The sequence below is a fragment of the Mycteria americana genome, chromosome 13, assembly GCF_035582795.1.
Source record: "Mycteria americana isolate JAX WOST 10 ecotype Jacksonville Zoo and Gardens chromosome 13, USCA_MyAme_1.0, whole genome shotgun sequence".
Taxonomy (NCBI): Eukaryota; Metazoa; Chordata; class Aves; order Ciconiiformes; family Ciconiidae; genus Mycteria; species Mycteria americana.
The window spans coordinates 12,748,655-12,776,001 of NC_134377.1; the positions used below are offsets into that span (position 1 = coordinate 12,748,655).

At 40.7% G+C, this 27,347-nt stretch overlaps 1 protein-coding gene across 2 annotated transcripts in view; it reads left to right on the forward strand.

Annotated features, from left to right (window-relative positions):
- The window catches only part of TMEM132B (transmembrane protein 132B), a 259,222-nt gene that overhangs the window by 101,960 nt on the left and 129,915 nt on the right, over positions 1 to 27,347 (forward strand). For both annotated transcript variants that reach the window (XM_075516385.1, XM_075516386.1), the window contains one exon: positions 8,733 to 8,873. In XM_075516385.1, the coding sequence (XP_075372500.1) occupies positions 8,733 to 8,873 (141 nt within the window). The remainder of the gene's footprint in view (positions 1 to 8,732; positions 8,874 to 27,347) is intronic.

A 27,347-nucleotide genomic window follows, 5' to 3' on the forward strand; every position in this document is an offset into this window, starting at 1 on the left:
TACTTCAATTCTTGGAGATGTCTAAGGGCGCATGACAGCAGGCACTCTTGAGCTCTTTGAATAATTATCAAGACATCATAACTCAGCTAACTGAACAGAGGCAGTGGAATAAAGGACAGTATCTCTCCTCTTTCAGGGGTGGCAGAGGTGTGAGCTGGTTGTGCATCCTAATGAGAAAGGGATGTTATGAGCTGTTTGGTAGCAAGAGGATCATTTAGAGTTGGAAAAAGACCTGCTGTCTCCTTTTGATCAATAGTAATAATGGTTAGTTCATGTTTATTGGATACTTTGCAAGTGTCAAGCGAGAGTTAGGAATTGTGTATTTATTTGCAAATTATGGGCAGTGTTTCCTGCCCTCCAGGCAGGCAAAGGACAGAGGACCTGATCTGCTTCCCCATGCTGATGTAACAGGAGTTGCTGGAGCCATGCTAGTGGGATGCTGGAGTCAGCAACCCGAACAGCAGACCTGTTCTCCTGGGATGAAGAGTTTGCTGGAATTTAAGCTTTCAGCACAATCTAGGGCCACATTTGCTTATACTATGATTAAAGTAATTTGTATGTCAAAGGCACAACAATGTTTTCAGGTGGACTCAAATAAATTTTGGCTTTTAGTTTTATTAAGAAAATGCCAATTGCTACAGAACTCTCTGACCTGCAGTTTTAAGTACGTACTGGGAATTTACAGAAATATGTTGAAATACAGTATCTGCACAATGTTTAAGTATACAAATGCACAGTGTTTCCGTAGAAATAGTAATTTTTTTCTCCTTCGATGTATTTCCGAGCATAGGTGAGTAAACATCCTTATTCCCATTTTGAAGTTGCCCAGACAGTTAAATGGTTAATAAACTGCCTTGAGTCAATAGAATTGGACCCAGTGTCTCCTGTCCCAGTGCCTGGCAACCCTTTTTCTCCCAGAGGGACAAAATTCCACTGTTGACATATTTCAAAGAAAACAGTGTTCACTGTGGGAGATGGTGTTTTGATCTCATATTACATAAAGACTTCAGAACCTCTCAGGTTTCCATAGCAGTGTTAGAAACCCATATAAATAGGTCTGGTTTGTGACAGGAATAAATAAGAATAAAATTAATAGCTTTAATTTCAAGCCAATTAGGATGTCTTTCTGCTGTTTTTTTTAAGCTCTATTTGCTTACCTGAGTGAGAGAGAGAGAACAGATTGAAAAATGGAGTTTCTGCTGAAATATGAAGATGAAATCTTAAAATGTCTTCTTTCTCTTAAAAAAAAAAAAGGCAAAAAATGGGAATTTTCCATTGGATATGGAAATACAACATAATGTTAGACTGCTTTGAAGACATTCACATACTCTGCTGATTTTATGAGCATAGTCTTATATCTAGAAAATGTTTCTGAGACACCTTCCCCTTCCAAAAAATTCATAACGGGTAACACCTCCTTTTCTGACCTTGCTTCATAGATGTGAAATTTAACTTTTCAGTATTAAAGAATCGCTATAAAATTCATCAATCTCTGGTGATTTAGACCAGCTGAGGCTCCCTCCTAAAATGTTTAGACATTGTTAGGAAAAATGGGGGGCTCTTGAGAAAATCTGCTGCACTTTTTTAGAGAAGTTATACCTACAATTTGAGATGAAAAGGAGGAGGGAGGATTTTTGATAAAATACTCCACCCATCATCAGTTCATATTTTTCATCATGCCTCATTTTGATCATGCTTCGGTAAAAGCTTCCTCAAAATCATAAGCCATCATACTCAAGGGTAGGTTGTGTTAATTTGTCTTCCCTAATAGTTAATTTATCACATGGAAAGCACTTTACTGTCAGAATCCAAATTAAAATCCTGTTTACTCTTTGCATTATTCAAAATCCAATATGCTAGTGAGCTTGATGCTTAGCATATTTTGAAACATTTGGTTGGCTGAAAAAAAAATAGGTTGATAGCTTCACCTTTTGAGTAGAAGAGTAGTAATTGTATCATTCTAAATCTTTAGCATTGATCCCTTCAACAATTTCAAAGGGTTTTCTGTCCCCTGAGTTGTTGGGCTTTTTTCATGTTAGCCACCATGTCTGTTGAGCAGCTTTGTTCCTGCCTTGCATTGCACTGGTCACTGTACCTGTTTGGTCTGCTTTGTCCTACCCGGTGCTTTGGCATTGACTTTCTTCCTTGAGCGCGTGTTGGATAGAGATATTCTGATATGCGACAGTAATAACTGCTTTCATAGAAACTGCACCCCCAAATGCTTGACAGGGTTAAATAAGACAGCTACAAAAGGTTATATAAAAATGACAGATGCAGAGAGAAATTGAGGTATACCGGAGGGAGGGAAAGGCAAATTTCCTGATACGGTGTAAAGGTGAGAGAGTGCTGAGGTCACGAGATGCAGGAAGGACATTTCCACGGGGTGAGTGGCGGCTGAGAAAGCTTTGGCCCTGCAGTGGGGAGCCATTTCGGGGGGAAACAGGGCCAAGCAGGGGCAGAGCACAGCATATCCATGGCTTGTTTTGAAAACAAATTTTGGCCAATTATGCGTTGGACTTGCAATGAAGGGGCAGTCATGGGAGTAGTTTTTAGCATGGATGAAATGTGGAGGTCAAATCTTAAGTAAATCTCCAGTTGACTTTGGAAGTTACTGCTTCCATCTCTAAGTATTGAGCTCTCTTTATCCCCAAGGGCAAACATGCTTTTTTTTGTCCCACCGTGAGTTCCCACCTTGTTTCACTGGTAACACCTATTGCCACTGGGTTTATACCAGGGCCATGTTGAGTTTTTTACCCGCTGGTACCATTTCTCAAGCCCTTTTTCTTGGGGTTTCCTTTTGTTTGATGCATTGCAGTTGCCCTCTGTTCCGCATTGCCATCTGGCTGCCATCTACCTACACCTCTCCACAGGGCTTTGCAGGCTGCTTGTTTTACTTTGCGATAAAGCAGCATATTATTTGTGCTTTTACACTTGTGACCTTTTGGAGAAGGCTCGGTTTATTGCAGGATCTTTGTGTATTTTGATGTGTATTTTACATACTTAAATAGCTTTGCTTATTGTGACATTAATATGGAATTGCAGAAACAAACACAGCTGGCCTAGTGTTGCTATTTTGAGGAGAATTTGATGGGGAAGTAGTTTGCACATAAATCTGTGACAAGTCTTTTAAAATATAAAAGAACAAAGAAGTAAAGTTCTTAGAAAAATACTTTAGAAAATAAACACTTGCTTAGCTTGTGAAGATTTAGGGCCTGATCCCCTGAGTTGTTGTAAATCTGACTTCCATAAGAGATTAGGGTGTGCAGGATCATTATCTGCTAGGTGGAGCACTGGCATTTCACACATACTGCAAGCCCACAGCAGCAGAAAGCGTGTTTGCCCACAGGCTGGTCTTGCATGGGCATTGCAGGACACGCTGTCTGTTATTAGCGGGTCTACAGTAGGAGCAGAAGAGCTGGGTGGGTTTATGGTGAAGATATCAAAATACTCCTTGGCAGCTCTAGCTGTAATTCCTGGTTCTGCCATGTGTTTTCTGGGTGACTTTGCTTCACCTCATTTTCCTCATATATCTGGATTACCCACAGAGAATCTTGGCCAGGAAGCTTAGGAAGACACAAAAGAGAGGGATGGTGCCTCTCTTGGGGGGAGGTCTGGTCCCACCTCAGCCCTACATCTGCTATAACACTGCTTCCTAAACAGTTTTGCTTTCATACACTCACACCAGTGAACTCCTGACTGTCTGTGCCTCCCTCCCAAATGCCGTGGAATGCCCTTGGATGTGACAACTGTGAATCACATACCCTCTTCTCCTTATGTCTCCCAGCAAACTCCACTTGCTTCCTCTCCCTATACAGGGATGCTTCTATTCCTTCCTGTACAGAAACACTGCCCATCTCACCCACACCCCAAAAATCCCCAGATGTTATGTCTGAATTCAGTGATTATTTTAATTTATAGTGCTTGGCTTAATGTATCTTAAAACACATGTATTTTAACTAGAAACTCCCCAGGGACCTCATTCAGAACTAATTGCTTGCTGTTTGTGCAATTCTTCAAATATGTAAAATGCTCTGTGAGGGCTCGGAATTACTCAGCTCTGCTCTGGTTTGGTCTTAAAGATGGGTAGGGGTGTCTAGCAGAAGTGTAAGCCTGGGAATCAGGATGTATCGACCCTCATTCTGGCTCTGCAGAGACAGTATAATTTTAGGCAAGTTAACTAAACTGGCCTACAGCTTGGATTTCCTGTAGGGGAAGGATAATGATTTTATTTTTAATTGGGCTAAAAATGCATGTTGAAGGGCTGAATACAGAAATGGTTGGAAATTACAAATGAAATTTATTATCATAACCGTTATTATTAGTACGTCATTGAGAGTGAATTTAGCTCAGATCATGTTTTGCCCCATAATGGGGTGGGAGGGAGATAAGAGGATTTCTAAAATAGCTCTGAAAAAGTCTTTTTTCTCATCATTTTGAGCATTTTCCATCTGCTGTGAGGACATTCCTGTTTTATTTCCTAAATATCTTTTCCTTCTGTTTCTATTTTAAAGTTCCTTTTGCCAAGATTTTACTTCCCAATTACTGCTGCCGGGAGTGTTGCTGGGGGTGTATTGAAAGCAAGCATTTACCTTTCAGATTTTGCAGTTAATTGACTGGGAGGCAGTGGAAGTCCCTGCACCACTTCCGCTAAGTGCTCAGCTGTTTAAATCCCTCTTGCAGCCCCTAACTTACTTTCAAGCCCTGGTGATTACTTGTACCTTCTCCTTTCCTTATGTTGTAATAACTGAGAGAAGAGGTTTAGAGCGGCCAAATTCATGGGGTCGCATACATTTAAGGCTGGGATTGCATTTTAAAATAGTTTCTGGTCATTCTGAGTTGGCAGGCTGGGGACGCTTCTGCTTGCCTGCTCCATTCAGTCTATCATGTTTCCATCTTTATATTCCACAGTAAATGGAGGACACACTGTTCAGGGAAAAAAAATACTGCCAGGGATACCAAATGTATTCTGCAGTCTAAATTGAAAGCAGCTTCCTCTATTCTGCATTTATAGTGGGAGAAGAGGGCTAAATTCACTTGTGAAGCAGTTGTTTCATTGATTCCCTCTTCTGAATAGCTTTGACACTCCCTCCCCCCTCCTCCTCCCGCTACCTCCTCTTAAGATCTTATGGGCATAAGTGTCACGAAAGGCAGTGCTTGAGGATGTCACATTCCTCTTGGACCTCCTCCACCCCTAAAGAAGAGAGCATCATGAATAAATAGTGATCACCCCGTTTGTGATGCCAGCTGTGGGTCCAGGCGGTAACATGGGGGCCCTGTTGCAGTCTAACTTCTGGTGAGCTCATTCAGTATTCCTCTGTCTCATGTACATCTCTGCTAATTGCGTTATCAAAATGCCACATAAGTTCTAATGTTTTAAAGGTGGGCAGGTGCTTTTTGACAGGACAGTTTTCTGTCTGAAAATTCAGAAAGCAAGTATTTAATGGAAATGAAATGTCAGTTTTGCCAAATTTCCAATTGGCTCTCATGTTTTGTTCCTTTTCTCCTTTTTGTTTTTTCATTTCACAATTATCTTTATAAAAAAGGAATTAAGCCATCTTAGTGGTAACAGTTACTTCTTGGGTCATGCTTCTGTGAAATACTTCAGTAGATCGTTTCCATGTTTTCAAGCCTAGAGATAGTAGAATTTTTGTCAGCTGGTAAATTTAAAGGACATCAGATTTTTCTCAAGCAATTCTATTTATCCTTACAGCTCCCTTGGAGTTGGAAGAGTAGCGCTTCCCAGTATTTTATATGTGGGGAAGGGAGGTACAAGAAAACTGAATGATCCACCCAAGCTTATAATTGAAGCCTGGCACTGAGCAGGGCAATAAACCCAGCACCTGGGCTCACACACTAGCCGTTCACCATCCTTCCTCCAGTTAATGTCAGCTTTGGTAGGAATTTCTTAGTATTTTGCAGTGCCTCAGTCCCCAACACTTACAATAATTTTTGTGCCTGTGGAGTTTGGGGGCAGATTTAAAGATATGAATCACTTATCTGAAGAATAGTAGGCTCAAACCTCCCATATGTAGGCTGGTTTAATTTGAATTTCTTGACTTTTCCTAAGTGAGAAGCTGAATTCAGTTTCTTCCTTCTTTCAACCTTCCTGGCTCTAGTGATATCCAAAAATGCAAAATGACATCTTGTCTCAGCCCACCAGAGCAGATGCATTGCAGGGGATTAGACTGGAAATTTTCCTAAAATGCAGCGTTCTGAGACTTTTTTGGAAAATGTAGCAGGGGAGCAGAGTATGTGATGTTCACTTGATGCTAACCCAGCAAGACGGTAGATATGCAGCAAGCGAAAGCTGTGGGCACAGTCAACAAGACAGCATTGCCAAAAACCAGGCGGCCTCCTGTTAAGCGACTGTGCCCTGTAGGAGAAGCCAAGTGGTGAGCCAACAAGACAGGCAATGGGAGAGTCTCATCTGCTGTCCAGACAGGCCAAAAGCATCTTGTAGCTGTATTCAGACACAAGAGAAGAAACAGCAAAGCTCCCTGGCTGAGGGAGGTAGACATGGCTGAGGGGTTGGCCCAAGAGGGATGCCAGTGTTTTGGGGTGCAGCATGTCTGGAGAGGTTGGAACAGCCAGGCATGTAGATAGATGTGGATATTTGAGGTTCTTGCACCCTTACCCCTACACTGTGTGGGGACCACTGATGGTAAACAGGAGCAGCAGCTTCAGCTTCCATGAAGAAGGGAGCTGCACAGGGGTCCTGCATGGTTAAAGCCTGCTCAGGTGTGGCAGGGAATGGTGCCATGTTGCTTTTCATCCTCGTTGGGGTAAACTGACGTACTAGGTTCGGATCAGAGTAGAAGAAGGTAAATGCTGCAGAGTGAAGATATCTGTAACGCAAAAGCTGTGTAGGAGGACATAACAAGCTTCTGACAGATGGAAAAAGGCTGATGAATCCTGAAATCATGGGTGAAATCCAGCTGTCCTGCCCCCCCCCCAGCATCTCCTGCCCTTCAATTAACCTTTAATTAACCAGGGCGTTGACTTGGGTGGAAGGTCGGGTTAGAGGTTTCCAGACATGTTGTCAAGAAGAAAACATGAGAAATTGAGGGGGTGGTGGTGGAGTCAAATTTGTTAAAATTTTGGCTAGGAAAGAGAAAATTTAAAAAGTGGTGGTTTTGTGGGGTTTTTTTGTTTTGTTTTGGGTTTTTTTTTTTGTCAGGCCATAGTGATTTTTTTCAAGAGTTGTTGACTAAGTCTGACGAAAAAAATTATTGAATCTGTTGCTGAAGGCCTAATTCTCTATCTCATGTAAATTACAAGTCAGTCTGAAATGAAGCCATGTAGGTGTCTTGCAGGAATGGTTTGGTCCAGTGTAATTACTACAGAATAAATCACTATTCCCCTGAAAAAAGAAGAGGAGATGATAGGAAAGGGGCACATAAGCTTTGAGGCATGTTGTTTGGAGATATGAATGTCTGTGCAGAAATATGGAGACAATTAGAAAAATATCAAGTAAAATTCTCTCCTTACAGGAAACATTTTTCATCAGATTGGTTATGCCAGGCATGAATTTGGGCGATCAAGTCAGTAAAGCCTTAGAGGCAAAAATAAGGATATCATAAAAGCTGGATGAATTAATTCCTTCTCAGAGGGAAAAGACCACCCATTGAGTCTTGAAGTTACTTTGATCCAAACCCATGAACTCAGCTAGAACTTAAAGGAAATTGTTAATAGTGTAGCATGAGCACCAACTGGCCACGAGGCGTTGGGGTAAATCCATCACAATTCACTGTTAAGTAACGCTTCAAGTCTCAGCAGTGCTGTTTCATTCCACCATACAACTAAGAGGTCCCTCTTGGCTTTGCTTCTAATTAATTAAGTCACAGTAGTGGCGAACGTGGTGCTACAGCAGTTGCTTGCTGCCTAATTGTTCTCCAGGCATATTTGCAGCACTCCTGTCGAAATCCCAGGCTTGTTTCAGGAGTCAAGCTGCACAAATGAAGTCCCTGCTATTAAAAGCAGTTTGTTTTCTATTCCTTGGCAATCTGTTCCTAACGCTGAGCCCCACTGGAGCATGGACTTTTTTTTTTTTAAGCCAAAAAATGGTGACATTTACCAATACTGAACTGCTTTCAGACTCTAGCCATGCCTAGGAAATCAAGGTTTTCCATGTCAGCATCATATTATTTTCAGCAGCAAGAGTTCGACGTGCCCAGTTTGATAGATCCCAGTACAATGGCATAATTATTTTCATCCTTTAGTCCAGGATCTAGGATAATGTATTCCTTCTCTCTCCTTCCTGCATTATGGTCTTTGAGCAGTGAAACACATTTTTTCCATGCAGATCGCTCTAATATTAAAAGGCACCTTGCTCCCAAAGGTTTGCAAGCATGAGGATGTATTTTATATCACAGTGCTCTGATTCTCTATCTTAAACTGCAGGACAGACACAACAAATTAGATCAACTTATGCTTAGTCACATCTGTTTCATTTGTATCAAACTGGTGCCACTGAAGCAGAAAGCATTCTTATTCTCTCCACATTGTTCAAGCTGAAAATTAACTGGCTTTGCACATAATGAAACTCATACTTCATCTCTTTCAAATGATTGGACCTGTTTTATATTTTTAAAGCAGAGTGACTTACAGTTGCAATGTATCAGTCTATTACTAATGGAAGAGGGAATATTTCCTCTTTCATCCTCCTTGTTTACCTCTCTGGATTTATTTGTAGGAGATCTGTAACTAAAGCAATCCCTGTTGTTCCCCAACAGAATTAGGACAGCCCCAGGTGTGAAGATCATGGACATCAGAGTCAGTGATGCAGACCAGTGGGGAGTTCAAGAGGAGACGGACAGTGCAAGGACCACTGCCACGATCACATGTGTGCACAACGACCCAAACGCAGAGAACAGGTAAGCCGCCAAGCGCTTTTGTGCATTAACCCTTGCTAAAATGCTGAGAGACACATACAATAGCTTCTTTAATGGGTCATATTGCTCTTCTAATAGCAGTATTTTTTCCTCAGCCTCCTTGGAAAAGCTGTAGGTGATCTGATGAGAGCTTTTTTCCTTTTGTTTCACTTCTGAGCTTTGGAAGTAGATGATCTAATTAAACCGGAGGCAGCCCACTAGTCCTGGCTCACATTTGCTTTTCATGCACCTTCAGGGCAGCAGGAGAATTCCTGTTGCCAAAGAGCCAACAGAAAGAAATTGATTAAAATAGAGAAATATGAAGAATAATTGAGAGCAATATAGGACAATGCTGTCGTCTTTATTTGAAAAGCTATGAAAGTAATAGCTATTAAGTGTTATTCATTATTGCTGCAAACCACCTATGAGTGTCTATGAACTGTCTCACAAATGCTGTGTACGTTTGTTATGGTAATGCTCCCACAAGCTATATCAAAGGTAATGAGAAATTTACATTGTTAGTCAGAATTATGTATTTTACAATACAAGCAATTTCTCTCCATTATCATGCAGTTACTTTACCCTTAAAGTACACTGTGCATAAATTTAGCTTGAAATTGTATCATCATGAGGAAATCACAAAACTTTATGTCAAAATTTTTATTTGATAATTCTTTTGCATCCATCTTGTTCTGAAAACTCCTGTAAAGGATAAAAATGGTTGATAGTAATTGATTAGACCTAGGACGATTGTTGCCAGAGGTTTGGAGTGCAAAGAGTGTTTCTACTCTGTTTAATTTCTGAAGCTGTATTTGAGGAACAAATGAATCCCATCTAGCTCTGGGTACCTGCGACACAATGTTGAGGTGAAAGCTATTTATCCATGGGTTTGCTTTTTAGCAACAGGGACAAATAGGCACTGTTAAGGTGGGAGTCCTCTTGGATGTGTAAAACAGGCCTAATGAATAACAAGGGAAAAGTGCCTGTTTCTCTCCAGTAAAGATGCAGAGTGGAGGCGACTGAGTGGGACGCAGACATTTGCATTGTAAACGCGTGAAGTGAGGGGAGGTGATTCCCCGCTCAGTGTCTCTGGGTAAGTCAAGTGCTATAGAGCTTTCTGGCATGAAATGCCTGGCAAACCTTTCAGTTAATTAGCTGTTTCACGGACTTCCTCCCCATTAAAAAAAAAGGGGGGGGGGGGGTGTCCCCTCTTGTTTCCTAAGTACCTTTGTCAAAGTTGCAAGTCTGAGGTTGTGATGTAGGAAATTCAAGCCACCTTCCATCATTATTTTGCTGGGGTTTCATGGGCTACTGTACTGATAAAGCAGAGCTCTGGCAGCTGGATTTGGCGCTGTATGCTTTGTCTCCAAATCCTTTGTCTTTCAGCAAGATTTCCCAGTTCCTCCAAAAGCTGTTAAAGAAGCCAGTGAGTCCCTTTGGTGGAGGGAGAGCTCAGCCAGCAGAGATGCTGGCTCAGAGAGGAACCATCGCGCTTGCTCTGGAGCTGTGCGATGACACATGATGGCTCCAGCAGTGAAATCTCAACCTGAATTAGCTCAGGCGGCTGATTTGGGTGGTTGTGCAGCGTCTGCTCTCTGCTGAACGTTGCAGTCAGGTTTTTTGCTAAAACAACTGTGACCTCTGTTCCATTCAGAGCAAGGTGGAAAGCCATCAATTTGAAAGTGAAATGCCGAGGTTAAAGGAAAACTTAAGATCATTTGGTGTTACAGAGGAATCTCTCTGTTGAAATGAAACAACTATTTTTAAAGTTAGGCAAAAAATAGGGAGAACACTGAAACTTATTGCCTTGTACGTGGTTTCACTAATCCATGAAATTATACTTGTCACAGTAACTTAGTTTTTATTAAAACTGATTTTTGCTTTGTGTTGAACTGTTAAAATTGCACAAAAGCCACGAATCTCAAGTTAATTAATACTTTGACCCTTTCCTTTGTGAGATTAGTTTAATATTTTTGGATTAATTAAAGTATGCAAATAGAAACTGCTGAAAGATCGTTTCCAGATTTGCAAATGTTGTAGTGCTTAGAGTAAATATTTAACTTCGATCTTTACTTTAATTTGCCTTTTTGGTCATAATGGTGGCCCTCTTGTTTCTTTTGAAGAATGTTAAGTGTTTATGGGGGGGTTCTGCTGTTTCATTTAAATGAGCAGAGACCTGAACTTGCTTCTGTTAAGGTCAATGTGGCAAAACTGTCACTAGAACTGACTCATCTGTTCCTCCTTTTAGTAATTCAAGGAGCTTCATTAAAGGCAGTTTATGTATGAGAGAGAGCGCAGGATCAATCTCTTTCATTGCAGAGCAGAAGCCATTAGTAAACAGAACCGTATCTACCTTGGGGGAGACAGTTTTTTCTCTCTTGGAAGTAATTTCAGTTCTGCTGACTTGCCCGGCGCTACGCTGGTAGTAGAGAAGTGGGTAAGCCAGGACTGAGCCTCTGTGCCCAGCTAGTTCTCTCTGAGGAAGAGATGGCCGAGTTTGCTGTGGTTTTGCAATCCCCCTTGGACTTTGTGAGAGGGTGGCAAGCCCCGTCAGCCCTGCAAGCCGGCTGGGCTGGCACAGCTCTGGGAGATTTGATGAAGGTCAGAAGCTCCAGCAAGTCACAGCTGCATTCGCTGAAATCTCTGACTATCCTCGTTGCCCTTAGCTTGGAGAGAGGTCTGTTCTCCACTGCTTTGCACTTCGGTTGCTCTTTCTTCCCCAGTGTGCAACTCTGATAAGAGGCACCGACAGACACTGCCGGCAAGGAGAACAGTGGCTTTGGACAGTGACATGTTTGTAATCCAGTCTGCATTCCTTTTAGCCAGTGTTATCGGCTGGAGCCTTTTCAAATTTGCTTACTTTTCTAATCTTTCTCCTTCTCCCCTCTGCGGTGTTATCATTATCATGAGTTTTTCATCTCCATTTCTCACATTTCCCTACGCAAATTGAGTGTTCATTAAAATGCTTTAAATTAAGACCTTTCCTCCTTTCATGCAGAGTGCATCATGCCTTTTCTGTGCATTACTTAAAAAAAAAAAAAAATCCCTTATCACAATGTTTCAGGCAGTTTACATTATATTCTATTAAAAATCCATTTTGTCCAAGGTTGTCACAATTCATAGATTAAAGCTTTTCAGAGTGAGTTTTCTTAGGAATACATTCATAAATTCACCTCTTTAGTAGTCCCATAAGCTTGTATTTAAAACCTCTTTTTGATAATGTAGTTGGAACAAAGCATAAAAAGAAGAGATTTATTTTAAATATACACAAGTATATATGCACACATCTATTCTGATCTGTGTGGAGCCTTGCTTTGCCCTTATTGCTGCCATCTCGAAGGACTTTTGTGGTAGCTCATGGAGCGAGGAGATTGATTGTTGCCATCTGCATTTATTCTCCCTTGTATTCTCTCCTTGGGGCAGAACTCTGTGATTTGGTAGGGTTAGTTGAAGCAGCAGTGTGTTTTGTTTCAAAAAGACACAGTTTCTACTTCAAGCACAAACACTCTTGCATTATGCCTGCAGCTGGGACCCAGCACTTCTGTTCCATAGGAAAGGATCTTTATGGATTTCTGCATTGAGTGCAGAGTGCATCTTGCAAGGAGTGGAGGAAGTCAGGACTGATGGGCTTAGATAAAAATCGAGTGCTTTCAGCCTCTCATGCAGAATAGTTGTGTTTGTGAAGGAGTGGGATCTTACCCTGTGGTGTAGGACTATACGTTGAATTATTGCAAAAAATGTTTTTGAAATACAAGGCCAAAATCTGGGAGTCTACCAGACACAAATCCTTCATGGTTTCCAGAAAACACATCCTATTTTTGTAAAGACCATGCAGGCTTTTTCCACCGTATTTGCCAAAAGATGAATTGAGCCTTGCAATTCTTCTGTCCTTTGCACCTCAGAGTTGTCTGGAAGCATCTCAGGAACATGCCACAAATTAGGCTGTGGTAGAACTAGGGCAAGAGGGCTTGAAAAGATGCCCTGGGAGCATGGTCCGTCTTTGGCAAGCTATGGTACCTCATAACTCAGCGCTGATATCCAGAGGAACGGGATTTCAGGAACTTTGCCAGAGTGATTTAGCATTTTATAGGATTAGGTTATTTCAAATCATTGGTGAGCAGGAGCTGAGTTTCCATGATCTCATTTGAAAGGCCCCACAATACGACATATTTCATGGTGCTTGGTGTCTCCTTGCTGGAAAGCTGAAGAACAAAAACTTAATGTGACCTCGCCTTTGGTTCAGGAGAGACGAGATGGCACAAGCACAAAAACTTAGGCCAGAGAGCTGCAACTCTGCTTTGAAAGGGAGTATATGAAGAGATCATTTTCCTTACTCAGGAAAACTGTCATTAAATTGTATTGGATTATTACCCAGGTGAGGAGAGTCTGATTCTCTGACAAACTCGTAATCAGAAATTTATGCTAACTGGCAAAGTTAATATTTATGCTAACTGGCAAAGTTAATGAAATTGATTTTACCTGCAGTGCTGAGTATAATGTTATTGAGACCAAACTGGTTCTTCTCACTTAGGGATTATTTTGTCTCTATGTCTATAATACAGCTTCCATCTCTTAGGATATCCATCACTGCATAAATTAAACTTGCATGAGGGAGACTCAGAATGCAGAAGTAGGGAGGGTGTAATCTTCAGAGGGATTTTTTTCAAGTGTCCTCAGAAGGATTTGTTAGTTGCCTGGAAATTTATATTTTTTAATTGATGCAGACCAGCTCAGCTGTCTGGCATTTGACATCATCTATCTTTAAACTTGAATAAAAAATTAAGATTCTAAAATGATCATTCAATTTCTTTACGACTTTAAGAGTTGTTCACAGAATTCAAATAATTTAAATGACTTTATAAAATTATAATTGTAGTGTGCGTGTATCTATATATCTTTAAATCAGGAAAAGCGGTTATTTCATGTATTTATAGGTATGCAAATAGATCCTCCTATTTTAAAAGAATTAACTTCTTTTTCTGTGCTTGGGAATACCCTTTGAACCAGAAATATCACTCAAAAGGAAGATGTAAGGTTGGCTGCCAGTTAAGATATGTGCATATATTTATTTAAAGTAAATATGTGCTATTGGAGCTGATGATCAACTGAGCAAAGATGTTGTATCATTTGGGTTTGTTTTTAAAGCTGTGGATATGTCTCGAAAATAAGAGCTGAGGTTCTCTCCTCTCCCTCCTCACTTTGACAGCCAGCTTTGAGACTCTTATCTCTTTATTGTGGGGAATACCATTTTCCTCACTACATATTCCAGTTCCCACTTTACCGAGGGCAATAAGCAAACACTCCACCTGGAAGCCCCCTGGGTGCTATGAGGCTTCCTGCCCGTACTCAGCACTGGCTCTGCCAGATTTCTCTCACAGCTTTTTGGAGGTGTTTCTGCACGGAATTCCTCACCTGCTCCAGAATGACATACTTGAGTCCTGTGTTGCCTCCAAGCTCATATGCCATCAAAAACCGGCAGCGTGGTGCCGAGGTTTCCACTGTCTCCAAAACAGAGCCTGCTGCGGTCCTGGTTGTTTGATGAACTGATGTACTGCAGTGACTTGGCCTTCCGGAGGATGCAGCTTGGTTATGTCTGGAGTGTCTGTGCTCTTGGTCGGTACGGCACAGGGCATGCTGAAGCTAGAACAAGGAGTTTGGTTGCTTCTGTAAGATAAATAAGCCTATAAAGATGGGTAGCTGCAGCCTGCTGTAGCGCACAGCAGTGTGCTGTTAACCACACTGGGGAAGGCATCAGGACACGCAGTGAAACACTTACTGATGCATTTATTGCCAAAGGAACTTGCTTGGCCCCAGGACGCTGAGCATGTAAAGTGCCATCAGCAACAACAGTTGGCTGACAGAAGATCAATTGCACGTGTTGCTTTACACAAAAGAGCAGTAACTGGTAGAGACAGACAGCCTTGCTCTGTCTTATTTTAGGCCCATGCAAAGGCAGTGGGCTGGATGCCATTAAGTTCACATAGTACTAAGGTGAATGAGTAAGAGGAGCAGAGGGAGCAAAGAAGCACAAGGAGATGTGTAAAGCAGAGAGGAAAGAATAGAGAAGAGCTGAGGAAAAAAAGCCGGGGAGATGGGGAAGGGAAAGCTGATGGCTGTCACCCCCTGCCAGGCTGGTCTGATGTAGGTGAAGTAGTCGGACTTCCTTAGGGCCTCTTTCGACCATGAAAACCATGCTTCTGTGAAGCCATACTTCAGCTACTTTGAAAAGGAAGGTTTTGAATTAAAAAATGGAGGAGCTCAAGGTGTGGGAAGAAGTCACAGACTACGTGGTGCAGTGTACCGGCTTGGGTGTTTCCCTCCTATTCGTATGCACTTGCTGCTTTCCTTAGGTCAGAGGTGTCACAGGCAAAGAAATGTGCTTTGAATGTAGAGTGTGCATGGCCTATAGATCCTGCAGGAGTTCATTCCCTGGCCTTTGGCCAGACCCCAAGACAGGACTGTCTCTTGAGCCATTGATGAAGAAGATTTTATCTTTAATTCACCAGTTTTAAGGTTGTGACCTCTGTTATGAGTGATGGAGTCTGTTCTGCTTTGCGTAAAGAGTGTTCCAGTGAGAAGCATCTACACACATTTTCAAACATAAATTACTCCATAGAGTCACAAAGAAAACCTGAGTTATAAGAATTTTAACTAACCTTTATTCTTTACGTGTATGCCTTTTTGTATAAAAGAACCCAAGCCTGCTTGGAAATGTTTCTGTAAGATAAAAGCACTGACACCTCACAGTAGCTTAGAGAGGACATAAAAAAATAATAGGCAAATTAACAGCAGTGGGAAGAACAACTTATTGTAGAAAACTGTGGTTCTAGGATCAAATAGGAAAGTATCATTTCTGGAGGGATTTTTTTTTCTCTCCTTTTTTTTTTCTTTTCGTTTCTTCATTCAAAGCCAAGAACAATGAAATTGTCTGTCTGTCTCCTGTTGGGAGCCTAATAGCCTGGTAACCACATGAATTCTCTCCTGGCCAGCCAGCTCTTTTGGATGGCTGTTTCTTCCTCTTTCTTAGTTAAGCTCACTGCTGCTCTGGTAAAGACTCCAGTAGATGCGGGTCAGAGGGATTATTGACTGGTAGTCCAGATAATTGCTTCCTGGCCCCAGTTCACCAGTCCAAGAAGGTAATGACTTAGTGACTCTTCTTATTCCATCCTTGCTGTGCTGGTATGGTACCTTTATTATGAGCCAAGGATATCTTTTTGAACAAATATACCTTTGGTAGTTGGAAAAACCTGTTGCACAGTGCAGCAGGGAACCCTGACAAAGTAAATATACTGTTGTCTTGAAAATGTGGAAAATGAGGAACGTTTTGTTGGAAGAACTCAATAGTATTCACCTGTATTCAGTGGAGTAAGATGATACAATACAAACAGAGGCATGAAAATGACTTAGAAAATTAACATTTGATAAAGATCTCTTAACTTGCCAAACTAGTAGAAAGCTTTGTGTAAGTCCAGAGAAACATGCAGAAAATTCCTGCTGACAGCGTCTGTTTAACTGGCATACAGTGAATGGGAAAAATATTTTTTTATCTTCTAAAAGTTCCATCTTGCTTAGAAGGTTTGGTTATGCCTCAAAAAAGATTTCTACCTACTCTGCTAGGTAGAATAGCCTACGATTACAAACTGTCTTTGTACAGGGTAGGTATGATGTTACATGACAAGCTTCGAACTTGGGCTATGTGTAGCATATCTTGGTGAGCAAGGGCCTGAGGCACTAAAAGACTCAGACTGAGGAAAAGATAAAATTCCTTGGGTGTAGAAGGGTGTCTGCTGAGAAGTAGCAAGTCCCTTCTTGCATCCCATCCTCTACCTTTTTGGTAGCAATGGGAAGAAAATGATGACAAATAGCAGATTTATCATGAGAAAAGGAACATACAAGCTTGACCACCTGGTCACGTTCATGCCCAGTTTTGATCTTTGGCTCAAAAAAGCGAATTCTGATTCGCTGGTCAACTTGCTTGCTAGATCAGGCAGTTGTTTGTCAGCTGTGTTTGTGGCTGAACACTTTCTTTCAGAAGTCTGGTTCCTACTTCTAGAAGTGGTTTGACAGGCAAATTTTTAGCTTATAATTTAAACCCTTTCAATTTTTATCTCCTTTTTCTGTATTGGCAGTTCAGGTGGTGTACAGAAAATGGAAGTCATTTCTTAATACCTGACTTTGCTTTTGTATATAATGTGGGTTAAAGAGCAAAGAAGATAAATCAGTGGAACTCCCTGATCCTTTGGTCTCTTTCTTGATGCAGCAACATGTGAAGAAGTGGCTTAAATAAACTCTTCTCAAGTGTGGTTCACAGAACCTGATCCAAAGCCTATTCTGAGTGACATTTCTTTTGAAAGATGAGCCCAATCATTCTGAAATGAGTCTTGTTTTTTAATTTGACCTAATTAGCTTCATTTTGGGTATATCATTCCTAGATGTGAAACTTAATATTGATGTAACAGTTGGGAAAGTTTAATTTCAGGGTAGGGTAGTCTGCATAATTAGGACTGCAAGAATATAGCAGGGAGGCTGGAAGCAAATTTCAAATGCATGCTGATGAGTGAATGACTGTTCAAATAGTTATTCATCCATTGGTGCTTGCATGCTTTTTCCATATTGGATGCCAAAGGGAGTAATGACATATTCAAGAGTCAATGGGCTTCTCTGAGTCTCTACCAGTTTACTGTCTGTTATTTCCTATGCAGTATGTTTTAATGGTCATGTGGATGATTGCACGTGAGTTACCACAGGAGGTCCGTGTCAAAAATCTATACAATTCTGGAAAATTTCTAAAGCTTTACACAGATAAGTATGTACATTCCAGCCGTGCTTAATTGATAACTTAAGACTGAGTGATAAAGGCCGAGTAAGCATGGCTGCTGAACTCATCACTCTCATAACAGATGTTCTGACTCAAGGAACAAAAACAAATGTGTGTTGGATTTTTGGGTTTTGTTTCCATAATTTAGTCACCTTTTTTGCTCCCTTGATAACTTAGACTTGAAGAAGCCTTTTCTTACGTGTATGCTGATCTGAATATCCGGGGAACACAATTCTTAGTCACAGTTCATCTTATAAATGCAGGGTCTGTACATATTTAGGTATCTATGCAGCACCTTTAGATATCTAACATCACCCTACTGATGGGAGAATTTCAGTGAGCCTTATGGAGATTACAGAGGGAGGGAGAAGACATGATCAAAACCGTTATGCCACAGAAGCATTACCTGATTCTTCTGTAAATATTGCACTTACTCATATAGTCCCATTTTAAAAACCTATTCTTCTGGCAAACGAAAGCCTAGATTCAGAAGAGCACCTTTATGTAGGGTGCCACTTAAGTACGTACTTGGTTTTAAGTACCTACCTTGGTTCTGTTGATGCCAGGTATAATGATAAAGGAGGTACTCAGAGTCAGCAATTAGAGACAGCAATATGTGGAAAATGTAAGTCTTGATGGTAAGCCATATATATAATGAGAAGCATTAGTTTGTCACACCTGAAAATATTGTGGAAATCAGAAACTGAAATCTTCCGTAGCACAGAAACCTTTCTGAGTATATTGGAAGTGTTGCTAAGGAACTTATTTTTGGCAACTGTACACAGAGATTTAAGTACCCGAATTGGATTGTTCTTCGATATAATAGGACTGGAAAAGATTATTGAATGAATGTGAAATCGGGGAGCTGGTATTTGAGGTATGTTTAATTCCCACTTTTACCGATTTATGAGTTTGACTTGTAGCGGAGCCTACTGCACACATTTGAATTCCATTCGAGATGTGTTGACTTGCTTACTTAACAGCCAGTGCATTAAAGTACAAAAGCTAACAACTCATTTATTAGGCATTTAGCCAAAATTTAAACTCATTTTATTGTTAGGAGGTGCTGTTGCTAGACAGGCAAATATTGTTTGTTACTTTGATTTATTTGAATCCTCTGTGCCAAATACGTTATAAAACATCCCAGCATTAACTTTGCATAAATTATTTTTTGCTTCAGTTAGAATTTTTCACTCATTTTGCCATGATATTCCTCATCTGTGTTTATAACTTAAAAAGTTACAAACTTAAAAAGTTATAAACTCTTTTAAAATGTAAAAGTAAAAGTTGGCTGATGCTTCTGTCAGTGTCAGCATATGATTTTTGTTTGTTTCTTTTAAACCTCACTGTTGCCCTGAGAAGAGTTTTAAGTTGAGGTTAAACTAAGAGCCTTCGCACATTCATTAGGGTGATGAATCTGTAAAGTGAGACTTGGGCACTTTTGCCAAGATCCCTGGGCCTCCGGGGTGTCCAAAGGATAACCGTGTAGAGGTTATACCACTCAGAGGGCAGCTTGTGCCAGTACAGAAAGGCCAGAGATAAAACGGACCTCCAGGGAGCACTGGTAATTAGAAAAGCTCTGTGGCAAGAGGCAAAATACTGGGAAGCACATTTGATCACGGTAGCTTCCCTGTTGGAGGGAACAGTTTGCATCAGGACTCATCTCACTTGGCCTGTAATAGGAGAAGAGTTATGTCCCCCTTGTCACCTGGCTGAAAATGTAGGCCACCAGTTTATTATAAACTTTGGACGTATTATTTTTGGGAACTGCACACAGGTACTTGAAAGCTAGCTGTGTTTGTTCTTTCTATACAATTTGGTCTATGCGGATTTTCCCAGGATACTTGTTAAGGGTTTTGCTGTGAAATACTGCAGTCGTTAAGGCAAATCACTAAACCTTTAGCAAAAAAGCTTTCCTTAAAGCCCACTGCCAATAGCTTGATCTCGCAAAATTCCTTTTTTTAATTGGTATAATTAATGAACAGGTTTGATTCTTCAGAAGTTCTTGGACTTACTGGGCTCAAAAGAGTGGCACTCACAAGTCTCATGAAGAGCTTTGTTGTTGGGGTGTGCTCTTCTGCATGTGTCGTCTAGGTGCTGCGTTTTTTGGTTCTTAGCCTGTGCCTAGACTGTGAGCAGCCCTGAGCTGAGGACAGGCAAACACAGATCCTCCCTGATGTTCGCCAAGGTTATGTTAGGCTGGTCTGCAATAGCAGGACCGACAGTGTAGCACTCTTTCTGATACTGTATTTCACAGTGCTCCTGCAACTGCCAGGATGAGACTGAGGCCGCCAGGCTCCCCCAGGCAAACGTCCCTGTTACTGTCAGCTAAGAAGGTGGCTACCTTGCATCACCCACATGCTTAACACATTTTAGCTCTTTACCCAAGGGACTACTCAGCATTGCACAACCCAAAAGAATTATTTGGTCTTTTCTCTTAGGAGTTTTCAATGCAGAGTTTTAACTCTAGAAGTTATTGACCTCAGCAGTGAGTGGATAGTGGAGATATGGGTTCCTATTTTTGCTCTCCCTCTTAGACAATTTTTGTCCATGCTGGTTTTCTAAATCTGTGACTGGTGTATCTTTTTGTTAGACAAGCACTCTTCTTAATGGTGTACCATTTAATTTCTCTAGTGACAAGAGGAAGAAATAAGTTATTCCTCTTTTAAAGAGAGTGATTTAAGTAGGGAATAATGAATGCAAAATGCTGTCATTAAAAATCAGCAGGTAAGCTGATGGATCATCTGTCACTCCCAAGCCTTGCCATAAAGGAAAAGTAGATAATAATTTTTTTAAAAAATAAAAATGGTAATGATGAGTATGGAACATGTTGATTGTGAATGCCTTAATAATGAAAACTGTTATTTATTCAGTGAGCAAAACCTTGTGACTCCCTGCTGACCAACACATTGTAGGAGAAAATAACTTCTTTCAAGAGCCTTCCAAAAAGGGTGTAGCATGAGAGATGGGGTATTTTTGTCTTCTCTGTATTTCACCACTTTTCTTGTGGCAGATATTAATTCTATACAGTAGCAGCATACTGGCATGAAATTGGATTTGCCACAGTATATACTCAGCTGTTTTGAGTGGGAATCATGTCTACGCTGGAAGAGGCATTTGGGTGCGTGCAGTGGGAGATGCCAGATGTTCAGCCTGCCTGTGTTCAGGTTCAGTGCTTCCAGGTGTGATTTGTTTCAAGGGAGGTACTTGAACCAGCCCACAAGTAATTGTGCAATAAAAGTGCTTTTTCTCTGCACAGAACATACAGGGATGCTACTGGGCTAGCTTAGATGAATACATCTAAATTAGAGAAATATTAAATGGACTGAGGTTAATCCAAGCCCTTGTTTCTTGGAAACTTTTTGCTTCCCTTTTGATACCATTAAGGAGTTAATAATTTGTGGGGTTCCTCAGCTGGGACTGTTATCTGGGATACAACAGCTTTTCCTTTGGTTCAAGACATGGCTTAGCTGAGTGATAGCCCTTGGCAAATATTGACTCTGTTTTGCTGAGTGTTGTCCTTATTAACCTACCCCGAGTTGCTGAAAATGCATTAATTGGGTTTTCCTGTTGCTTCTATATAAACTTAGTGCAGGTGTAACAATGGAAAAATAGTGACTCAGGTAGTTCACAGGTATGAGGCTGGTTCTCCCACATTACAGGTGAGTGCCTTTACTCCTGGGCTGTTGGGGAGATGGATCTTGTAATCCTGCAGTTTTCAGAAAGACGAGATTTTTACCTGAAGTGAAAAGAATGTATCTCTTAAAAACAGTTTTTTAGGGAAAATTGTTTCCATCCTTATTGTCCTTTTCACTTCTGACATATACTGAACATTTGAATTTGATTGCCGATTGTCATCCTATTACTGTTGTTTATGAACTGTTTATTAATCAGTACTACAGTATTCCAAAAAGTCTTTTCCATCTCTGGCATCTGTGTCAGGTGCTGAGTGCATGTGTAGGACGCTGTCTTCAGGACGTCTCGGTAGACTTGTACTTGTTTCAGGGCCAGGCTTTTGGAGAGCTCATTACAGAGCCTCAGCTGAACTTTACAAAGTCAAAGAGCAGATGTCCGCTCTGTTTTGTATGCCTTTATTTAGTTTTTTTAAATGGGGTGCTCAGCTCTCCTGCAATGTGGCCAGTAATCTAGATATTAGACTGAGAGTTGTTTGGAGTTCAGTAACATTGAAAACTTGCCACTGATTTACTTGCATGAAATAGGACCTGCCTGTCCCAGTCCAGCATCTGATTTAGCCAGGTACAAGTGCTCTGCTACTCACTACACACCCTAGAACATCTATTTTTCTCATTTATTACAAGGAGACAGGGAAGGAGAAGTTCAAGCCCTCATCACAGTATATTCTCCATCCCACAAAAGCATTTCTATCGACTGTCCAAAGCTTTGTGAAATGATTCTGTCATCGGGGTAATATCAGTCCTTGGCCTCTGGGAAGAAGGCTGTCATAGATACAATATGAAAAATACTTTTACTCTTGGTGGTTGCAACCAACAGCACTTCCCTGCCTGCACCTTCCCAAGTTTCTCAGAATATTCACTCCAGCTGGATAAAGGTGGTTCACGTCACGGCACATGGCGGAGCAGATGTGGTCGGTCTCGCAGGGCTGCAGGAGCTGCCCTTTCATTTCGCAGGGATAGCAGCAGAGCAGAACAGGTCAAGTGCAGGGCTGCAGCTCCGTTCCTGTTTGCCAGTCCACCAATAGCTCCATTTTTCCAATTACTCATGTTTTACATATATTGTTGCCCCAAACCAGGTGAACATATGCATGTTCTGAAAAGACTGTGGTGGAGGGGGAAAAAAAAAGTCAAATATGTTCTTAGAAGCTGAAAATACCAGCAGATTTCTGTTGATTTGGAGGTGCCCAGGCATTTGTACCTTTATTCTTTGCAGAAGTGTTTAAAAACACCGTAGGGCTCCTTTCTTTGTGTTTTACAGAACAAATTCTCTGATCTTTTTTTTAAAACATGTAATAACAATAAATATCATAAAGAGCTGGAGAACTGGATGGGTAGGCAGGATTTCTTTCAACCAGTTGAATGGAACAAGAAGTTGATCACCTGCAGTGGGACAATTTGTGCTTTTGCCTCTTGGGATTCAGTGAATTCATGAAGCTTTTGGGTTGGCATCAGTTAGTCCCTAAGTTTTGCTTTTTTGATGAGGGGATGTCTGCTGGACTTCTTCCCTCCGCCTCTTCCTCCACCCCCAAGCTCCAGCGGAGATCAACAGAACTGATGTGGTGATGTGAGCTGTAATTCTGTTTCAGCCATGATTATATGTCAGTCTGCTGCACACCGTAAGTGGTACTTCTGGATTCCTGCTGTGAGCAGTTGATTAGATTCTAGTACCTTTTATTCTATACATAAGGATTTTTTTTAACAAAGCACAGTAACACACAAAAGCCCCAGTTTATTCTTTATTCTCTTTTTTTCACTAATACCTCATGCTTAAATACAAAACTGAAATGTTTTTTGGCATGCCTGACCTTCCTTTACTCCATCTGTCCTCCCATTCCAAATAAAATTCAATTTAAAGGTTCATGTTGACCCTAAATTGTAGGATAAGTCTGTGACCTAGGTAGAAATTTCCTACAAAATGTGAATGTTAAATTAAATTTTGAACTCTCTCTGACAAAATGAATGCTAACTGCAAGTTTATTTGTAGTCCGGCTTGTTACATTTTTCTTTGTCAGCACAAGCTTTATTCCTCCAAATATATTATTGAATGAAAGAAAGAAGCTATTCTTTTATCTGTTAATGCTGATGCCTGTAATCCATCCTGTTCATTTTCTGTGCTGCTATTTTCTTTGTATGGTTCTTCTCCAGCTTATGTAGCACAGAAAAACTTAATTGCTTAAGTCTGATGTACTTTTCTATTCCTGGCAACAGTGTAGGTTGCTGAACCATTATGTGGGAGATGCCTTCTGGAATATGAAGTGTGTGTTGCAGTTGGGATATGGCAGGGTTAGGGCCCGGTCTAGGAGGAGCCTTTTAATTAGCTTTTTGGATATTTTCTATAGAGCTGCCAATTAGATTGTCATTTCCTGAGCAGTTTTTGCAAGTGGAAAGTGTTCTTTCTGAAGGTTTCACGTTACAGGGCTTTCCTAATGTGTGCGGTACCACTTAATTCTGGGAGATCAGGAGTGAAACCCCTGAATTTATACCAGCAGCTGATGTTTGACGAAAGCCAGGAAACAACTCTTCATCTGATGACATGAGGACAGACTCATTTCCCTTCATAGCTAATCGCTTTTGATTTATTGCCATTCAAAGTTTTATTCGGTTGTTCATATTTGCAAATAGTATGTTTGGTGCTGGATATCGTATAACGCTGGAGACAGATTGTGCCCCAGAAGGCTAGGGCAGCTTACGTTTACTCATTTGCACATACTGTACCTGAGTCTTAATTTTCTTTTAAACAGAGCTTTAATTGGGTCTCTGGATGAACACTTACGTTCACTTCTGGCCAGGTGCAAAATGGTGTCTTGTATAACGAAGGCTGTTCAGAAGCCCAGACCCTGGGGTCTGTCAGGATTGAATTATTCCCTGATCTACTCCTGGCCCTTGGGCAACTGGTTAAATTCTGTAAGTTTTCAAAATGCTATAGAGGAATGACTTCTGTGATAAGTAGGCTCTTTGTGGATTACATGAACGAGGTTAATTTCAGCTGTAGTTCTACTTACCATAAAATACTAGGACAGTGCTGGTACTCTTATGTACAGAGGAGTCTTATTAAGTAGTGATGGTGATGCATATTGACAAGTCTTAAAATTTTTATCATGTTTTTTCAAATATTTATATTATAAGTCACTGACTCCTGGAGTCAAGTGATTTTGAAGAAGGATTCCATTTGCATTTCAATGCAAAAGTGGGATTCTGCTTGTTGCGATTGATGAAAAATCTTGAAAATTTCATGAGACTTAAAAGATGAGAAATCAAAGAAAGAACACTTAAAAACTGTAGGAATCCTTAGGATGAGCTCATGAATGTGCAGGATCTGATACGTGATTTTTGCACGTTGGTGATGCAGAGGAGGGCTGCTTTTAGAGCCCTTACATTAGGAACAGTTGGACTGCATGCCGTAGTAAGGAAAGCTTCCACATTTTTGGCATAAGTTACCTGTCTTCTGAAAGTGGTCATTTGATTTTCTGTCTTGGCAATTAATGATGGAGCAGACAGTAATTTTAAGATGAGCATGGTCAGTCTAGTTGTTAATACACCATGAACACAAATACTGTAGGTTCTGAGGATCCCTGCACTGCTAATTAGTATTTCTGTGGTTTCACTTATCGCTTGAACTGGGAACTTGGCCAAAACTAACAGAAGAGACTTCCAGTACAATAAATTGTTTTAATTTTGTGATCTGATCTTATGCATGGCTCAGTGTTTCTGAAGGCAAGGGTAGAATAAAATCTCATTTTGCATGATAACATATGCAAATCAGAACTTTTTGGTCCCAGATGAAGCTCTGCTTCTATTGACATGGTGCTAGGCAAATGCTGTTAAGAATAAAAAGCCACTAAAACTTTATTTTGCTGATAATATTTCATTATTGCTTTGTAAGCTACCTTATCCATACGGCAAAATCTGCCAGAGAGATAAGATCCCATAACTCCTGTTTGCTTGTATCATTCCCTTTATGATTTATAGTGTCGTAGATGTTCATGGCACTTTGTAGACGTATAAAAGATTGACATGTTCTTGCCTCAAAGAACTTAAAAATTCTGCAGTTTAGCAGCAGTCAGCAGTTCCTCCTATCTGAATTCTACTTTTAATGGCACTGTATAAAATCACTATTACACAGCCACCAAATGAAATGGCATTTTATTTTTACTTACAAATCCGATGTTTTAAAAATGTTTGCTAAAGGTCCTAGACTGTCTACATGATGGGCTAGAAGGCTCTGTTCCCTAGCCTGAAGACAGAACAGAAACGGCACAAAATAGCCCCCTCTTCTCTGACCACGAGAGATTACCTGAAATGTCCCTGTGACTGCCAGTACGGGGGCCACATAGCACTAAACATAGTAGGGACATTTATGATATGGGTAAGACTCACTGCTGAGGAGGGGAAGATTCATAGCTCCTTTCACAGCAGAAGCCGAACTGCGTTCCCGTGGTAATGACTCCCGGCCATCACTGGTTTATGCGAGATTTGAACTAGTGACCGAGCAATGAAACGCTCGGTATCCCGTTAGCAACTTCTTGAGTCTCAGAATAGGCACTGCAGACTTCTAGCAAGGGGCTTGGGATGATTTCTGTAGCTCTTACAGAGGTCAGCCAGCTAATTCCTCACAAACTACCCTGAAAACTTTTCCATTAAAGTTTAAGGGTCTAGGTGAGTAAAATTTTTGATGTGGATAATACTTATATGTCCCTGTCTGAAAGAGAATACAGTCACCTGCTCAACTCTTTACTTAATTGTATATAAAACCTTTTCCCACCATTGACTTGAAACAATTGGATGTCATTTTATTACCAGTATTTGGAATGTTGATTTGCTATTTGACACATCTTTACATTCTGCATTAGGTCTTTATAGTAAAATGTGAGTGAAGTTCCACCTTTATACATGCAATTTTAGGATTTCCAGGCAGTTGTATAAAGTAAAATCCTTCTATATCCTGCCCAGGTAATTTAACAGAATTATATATATAAACATAACATTAAAAGCAATTTTCTGAGCCTCATGATTACACTGATTTTGTTTGTCACACACCTGCATGTACTGACTTATCATATTCTGTCACTCCTAGTAAACTCTGTCCCACAGTGTAATGTGACAGATGCTAATGAATATGATATATCCTAATTTTTCAAAGCAGAGATACTTGGAAAGATCCTACTTTCACTTTATTAAATGCTTTGAAAATGAATTTTATTGAAAATAAAGTAAGATTCTGGGGGTTTTAAAGGCTGTACGCTTGACCCTAAGCATAAATGAAATTTACTTAAATGTTATGGATTGCTTTGATGAATTCCAGCCTAAAAGATTTTTGAGCAGCAGACTGGTGGGAGGCTGGAATTATTTGGAGGGGTTTTGTTTCTAAGGAGGTGAGTGAAAAAGCTCCCACTAATTTCAGTGGGAACTCGAGCAAGCTGTTATGCTGTTGTCCAGTTACATTTTCTCAGTGCAAGACAGCAGCAGGGGTGGTTTTGTCTGGATTCTTGGGTATAACATAAGGCACTCGGAGGATTGCAAGGTCAAAACTACTCGAGTTTGTCAGACACCCTGCCTTTCTCTTTGAACAAAAGCTCAGCAGAGAGCTCAATGTAACAGAATTAACAAAATACACGGTTTCAAAGACAACAAACTTTCTTAAAGACTTTGGGAAGGGAGGACTACCATTGATTCTTCTGTCGGCCTTGAAGTGCAGCACTACACCGGTGCAAATATTCTCATGCGGAAGTATGAGGATAGAGACGGGTGTAACAACTCTTGTAATTCTCTGATACACAGGTTTTTATTCTATATTTGCTGTGGGAGATCAGTGCGCGTGCATTGTGATGGGCAAACACAGGCTCCAAATCTCTGTGCATCCACAGCTCTGCGTTCCCCTTGTTCCAATTTTCTCTCTTTGTATTTCTTTGTTGTTTACCATCTCTGGTTGCCTGCAATGGATGATCATGCTCTGGTATCAGCTTT